Source organism: Somniosus microcephalus, chromosome 6 (genome assembly GCF_052327205.1).
Source record: "Somniosus microcephalus isolate GS21.2 chromosome 6, FLI_Smic_1.0, whole genome shotgun sequence".
Lineage (NCBI taxonomy): Eukaryota > Metazoa > Chordata > Chondrichthyes > Squaliformes > Somniosidae > Somniosus > Somniosus microcephalus.
The window spans coordinates 69,521,772-69,527,771 of NC_140992.1; the positions used below are offsets into that span (position 1 = coordinate 69,521,772).

Consider the following 6,000-nt stretch of genomic DNA (forward strand, 5'->3'; position numbering starts at 1 on the left):
CACTCAGGTTGACAGACATGGTTCCTGAGCTTTGTGAATCCCCTGGCCATGCAGGGAAATTTAAAAAGTAAGGGGAAAAAGGCTCTTAAGTGCTTGTAAAGTACCTCATAATGATTTCAATTGGGTTCCCCACTGCTGCAGGTCGCGTCAGCTCCATGCTGACAAATGTGACTGTGGAAAAGGCACGTGGGAGCGAGTTGACACCAAGCAATTTTAAATAATTCGTGTCTAGTGGTCCCATCTCCATCCCGCCTCCAAGAGGCCTTTTAAAATGGCATTATAGAGCCAATTTAGTGGGCCTTAACAACCACTAAATTGGCTCTATAATGCCATTTTAAAAGGCCTTTGTGAGTTTAACCCTTTTCCCACGTGAAACATGCCTGTTCTGAAACACAACGGTGAAACCTGGCGGGAGCACAAGTGGATTGCTGAGTATCAGCTGCAGCTCAAACATTAAAGAGGGGATTTGATCAGCCATCATTTGCTGGTGGCAGGACTTAGTTGTCTCAGGTCTGGGGGAACTTTTAGAAGGCATAACCACAGCTGTGGAAGTTTGGAGCCTGACACCCATCTCCAGTGTGACCTCCTGGGAAACCCCTCTCGCCACCTTCACTCAGCGCTTCCTCAACTGAGGCATATACCAGAAGCATGGGAGCCATTTATTTCCTTCCCTTCTGGTCATTAGATGAGGAAGAAGAGCAGTTGCGGCACCAGCAGAACCAGGAACAACAGCAGCAACAACAACAGCAGCACCAACAACAGCAGCACCAACAGGAGCGCCAATCTGCTGCTCACCCACCTGAAGCTGCACAGGCCAGAAGGGGCCAGTGCATGGAAGCCCATCGGCGCAGGAGATACCCCCCAAACAGGGTCTACAGATACAGGGTCAGCTACATCAGCATGTCTGAGCAGCAATGCCAAAGGCGGCTTGGACTTTCGCAAGAGGTAGTGGGTGACATCTGCGCAATGCTGCAACAAGACCTGCAGCCCAGAGGGCCAGGTGGACAACCCTTACCAGTGGCCGTCAAAGTCATCACCGCACTCAACTTTTTTGCCTCAGGCTCCTTCCAGGGATCAGCAGCAGACATCAGCGGCATCTCCCAGGCGGCCGCACACACTTCCATCATGCAGGTAACCGATGCCCTCTTTGCCATCGCGCACAATCACATCCATTTCACCAAGGATCAAGCAAGTGTCATGGCGCGTGCGGTTGGATTAGCTAATCTGGCAGGTTTTCCAAGGGTGCAGGGCGTTGTTGACTGCACACATGTGGCCCTTAAGGCACCGCATCGCAATCCAGGTATTTTTGTCAACCGCAAGGGCTTCCACTCCCTCAATGTGCAGCTGGTGTGTAACCACAAGAAGGAAATTTTGCATGTTTGCGCCAAGTACCCTGGCAGTTGCCATGACTCCTTCATACTGCGCCAGTCTAGTGTGTCTCCACTCTTCAGTCCGCCAGACCAACTTAACGGATGGCTACTTGGAGACAAGGGCTATCCCCTGAGGACGTGGCTAATGACGCCGTTGAGGAGGCCAGCCAACAAAGTTGAGGAGCGCTACAACTCCAGCCACATTTCCACCAGATCCATTATCGAGCAAACCATCGGTTTGCTGAAGATGTGCTTCAGATGCCTGGATAGATCAGGTGGAGCCCTGCAGTACTCAGCAGCCAGGGTCTCCAGAATCGTCGTGGTTTGCTGTGCACTTCACAACATGGCACAGCGTCATGGCTTGCAGATTCCTGAGGACCAAGTGGCTCCTTACATATCCTCCTCAGATGAGGAGGAGGAGGAGGAGAGCGAAAACGAACATCTTGCAGAGGCCCATTAACCAGCGGCAGCAGTACGCGAGAAGATAGCTGCCCGGGATGCAAGGAAGGCACTCATCTTTGCCAGGTTTGCTTAGCCTAGCCACTCAAGGACTTTTGCCTCGCATCTTCTTACCTGAGCATCGACAATGGCCAAGAACCAGCTGACTCCTAGCAATTTGACCACCATAATGACAATCCCAAGTAATCCTAAGCCCTCAATGTGAAAGTCCCATTCTCAAAATGACACACGCCACAACTACAGCAGTAGCCATCAGATTTTTTATTAACATTATTCATCTGATGGCTTTTTCACATAAAACATCAAATTTCACCCAAGTGACTATTTGTGCAGTATCTTTCTCTTACGCGTGCTCCTACGTGTTGCTTCCCCTGTGGCTTCAGCAGATGTGGAGGCCCCTTGCTCACTTTCCTGCTACTCCTGTCTCAACACCTTTGGCAGGCGTCCTCTGGGGTTGTGAACCTGTGAGGGCTCGTCAACAGTCTGCTGCTCCTGCGGCTGTGCAGGGGTTGAGACGCTGATCTCAGCTGGGTGTGGACTCTGGTGGGGCTCTGACCGAGGGCTCTGCAGCGGCATGGAAGTGTGAGCACTTGGAGAGGAGCCCCCACTTCCTTGATGTCTGACACCAACCTCCCTCTCATGGGTAAGGTCCCCCTCAGCGCTTGCAAGTGGCTTGGGAGCACCTTGCTGCACATCAGGGGGGCCATGGGGACCCGTATCTGCACTGGCAGTCCTACTCAGAAGAACTTCCACGAAGGTCTGGTTTCTCTGCTCAATAGATGCCCATTGCTCCTCCAGAGATGTCATTGTATTCTGAGCACTCACCATGTTTTCTGCACTCTGGTGACTTATCACCTTCATGGAGGATGCCATTCTTTCCATGGTGATGCGTTCATGCGCCAATGACTCCACAAAGGCTCTGCTCATGTTCTCTATGAACTCCTCCATTCGCTCCACACTTGCAGCGACCCTGGAGACAAAACCTGCCAGAGACTCCTGCATCTGTTCCTGGAGTTCCAGCACCACTGACTTTGTTGATGGACTCAGAGGCAGAGGGTCGACATGCAGCTGAGCCGAGCTGACAGAGTCCTGCGCCCTCCAACAAGGACTCTCCACTGCTGTCCCTGTCTCCACAATCTGCTGATGCTCACTTGTGAGCTGTGATACACCAGGTGACAACACTACTCTATGTCCCGAAGGTCCCACCGAGGTGTGAGTGTCTGCGCTGGTGCTGGGTGCGCTGAATTCTGCTGACGCTGCGCCCTCAGAGGTTGCAGCTTCCCCTCAGGAGTCTGGAATCTCAGGCTCTTCCTCCTGGACAGTGGGGACGGGGGCTCTCGAAGGTCCTGTGGGGGAGTAAAGGAAAGAGTTAGAGATGTGAGGTCAAGGTTACATGCACATTGCATATTGCAGATGATCATAAGTCCATCTGTTAGAGCTTCAGAATCATTATCAGCGACTCATGCAATGTCAATGAGAGAGATGTAAAACTATTCTGTCACCAGCTTGCTGTGATGCACCCGTCTGTTTGTCCCCCACTTGCGCGTCTTCTTCCACTCCGACGATTTCCAGGACCGCCTCCTCCCAAGGGGTGAGCTGGGCTACTGATGGTGGCCCTCCTGTCCTGGCTCTTTCCCTTTTATTGTGAGCTCTCTTTTCCTGCAATAAGGGAGACAAGTGGAGTTTGAGTGAGAATGAAGGAGTGAGTGTAGAGATTCCATAGCATAGATACTTAGAAAGAGACAAAGATGGAGTGTGGTGGCAAGACCAACGGCCCTCCCTGTGTGTTGTCAGTTGTTTTCATAGCATCACAGTGATAGGGAGTGTGAGGGCTGCATAGTCGAATAGTTGGGTGAATGTGAGCATAGAGAGAAAGGGAATGGGTACGGGTGCATGGATGTGAGTCTCAAGTGGGATGTGGAGGAAGAGATTGCTAAAGCTGAGTGCTGGTGAGGAAAGGCAATGGGGATCAGATTGAGGGTGATGGGAAATGTATACTCACTTTTCCAGTGTGCAGAAGGTCATGAAATCTCTTCCTGCACTGTATCCAGGTTCTGTGGGTAACCGTTAAGGAGTTGACCTCCTCTGCCACTTGCAGCCACACAGCCTTGGTCTGCTGGGGAGGCGTCTTCCTCGCTGATGAAGGGAAGAGCACCTCCTTATGAGCTCTAGCTCCCTCAACCAGAGCCTGCAGGGCAACGTCGTCGAACCTGGGAGCAGCCCTAGGTCTGTCGCTGGCCATTGTGACTCCAGGTCCCTCTAACAGTAAATGCCAAAAAGTTGGCAGCCTGCAGAAGAAGCAAGGCTTGTTGCAGACCTTAAATGCAGCAGCAATGTTGATGTCATAAGATGCAACTTTCTGACTGGAAAAACTCATTTGCCAAGGGTTCCCACACGCTGGAACTCAATTGGACAATTAAGTTAAAAAAGCATCAATCTCCCATGTCGATTTATATTCGTGTGGATAACACGAAATGCGGATTTCACGACCCCAACCCGCCCCTGAATGGAAATCCAGCCCAAAGAAGCAGTATGGGACAGAAAGAGAATAAGAAATAATAATTTAGAAAGATCACAGCAATGCTATGGGAGATTATCTTGTGTTTTAAATAAGACTAAAGAATGTATTAAACGTGATTAGCAATTTGTGGAGTGTAAAGGTTTACAGTGCTAAGAAAACTAATTAGTAAAAATAAATTCATACCACTGTTACAGTCACTGGAAAGTTAAATTGAAATCTGCTTCTTCACAACAGACTACCACAGGAGACCGCTGCAGGGATCAGGCTGGGAAAACAATTTGATATTTCTATCCAAAATAGACAGATGCATTTACAAAACAGAAGAATTTAAAGAAAGCAATTTCTTAAAACTCAAAGCATTGTACTCAGAAAACAAAAGTTGCTGATGAGTGAATTGAATTAATTGAAATATGCTTCAACAAAGCTGTGTAAGTGTAATTTATGTAAAAAAACAGTATTGTTATTTTCTGTTTTACTATCGTGCAGCATTAGCAATGGATGCTGATATTGAATTATCACTTAATGTAATTAGCTGTGAATGAAAAATGGAATTTAAAAAACGTGTTGCTTGTTATTTGCACTTGTATAGCATATTTAATAGAATTTATCCTAGGCAAAGATCAATCGACTTGAAGAAATAACGGGCTGGATTTTCATTCAGGAGTCGGGTAGGAGGCGGGACTACAACTTTCGGGGTTGTAGTCCCGCCTCCATCGAGATGTGGCCAATCCATGCGATTTTGACTTGATTGACCTTGTTGAGCCCGCCCAGCGGGCTCAGCAGGCCAATTAAGGGCCACCTGGCAACAGGTGACGGCACAGACTGAAATTTCATCTGTCAAGAGGTTTTGACAGATGAAATATCAGCGTTTCACAGCTGTTTGAAGCTGTCAAACACTGACAGTCTTCTAACCTGAGTTCTTCTCCACAGACTCAGTTAGAAATCTCTCCTGCACAGAAAGCTGAAGGCTGTCACTTTTGACAGTTCGCAGCCATTCTGCTTTCTGTGCCGGTGAGATGAGGGACTCCCGAGACCTAAAGGAAGGAAGGCTGAAAAGGTAAGAAAAGGTAATTTAAACTTCTTTAAACACTTTAGACACACCAAACACACTTACCTCTGCACTCATGCACACATCACTCACCTGAACACCGGCATCTCGACCCCTACAAGTCCTTCAACCCGACGGCTCGCCTCACAAACTTGGCGTGGTTTGGAGCCGTCGGGAATCCCACACTTCAGCATTAAAAATAGGGATTAGGCTAAAAACTGCTTGTTAACTACCTGTTAACAGGCAGTTAATTGACACTAATCCCTTCCTGCCTCGGGTAGGCGGGTCCCAGTGCAGGGCGGGTATCCGCCTCCTTTGAAACTGGCATGGAGGCGGGTTGGGTGCAGGATGGGGTCGGGACCCCTGATTTCGGGATTTTAACCCCCCACACGCCTCCCATCCCGACTCCATGGCCCAATGAAAATCCTGGCCAATGTGTCTATTTTGCTATTTGTTATTTCACTCTGACCTTCCCACCCAAAAATAAAATAATCTATTTGTAGGTATTGCAAAGGATGCAGATGGGCTGTGAAGGGTTTCAGGAGTTCTTTAGATTGATGGTTTAAAAATAGGTATTTATAGAATTGCTGAATTGGCAAACA

The 6,000-nt window shown here is 48.8% G+C and overlaps 1 protein-coding gene across 1 annotated transcript in view; it reads left to right on the forward strand.

Annotated features, from left to right (window-relative positions):
• LOC147115800 (cilia- and flagella-associated protein 337-like) overlaps nt 1-4,986 on the forward strand; it is a 102,131-nt gene extending 97,145 nt beyond the window's left edge. Inside the window, exon 20 of the mRNA XM_085990381.1 lies at nt 4,585-4,986. Coding sequence (XP_085846507.1) covers nt 4,585-4,681 — 97 coding nt within the window. The 3' untranslated portion in view covers nt 4,682-4,986. The remainder of the gene's footprint in view (nt 1-4,584) is intronic.
• Nucleotides 4,987-6,000: the final 1,014 nt, after the last annotated feature.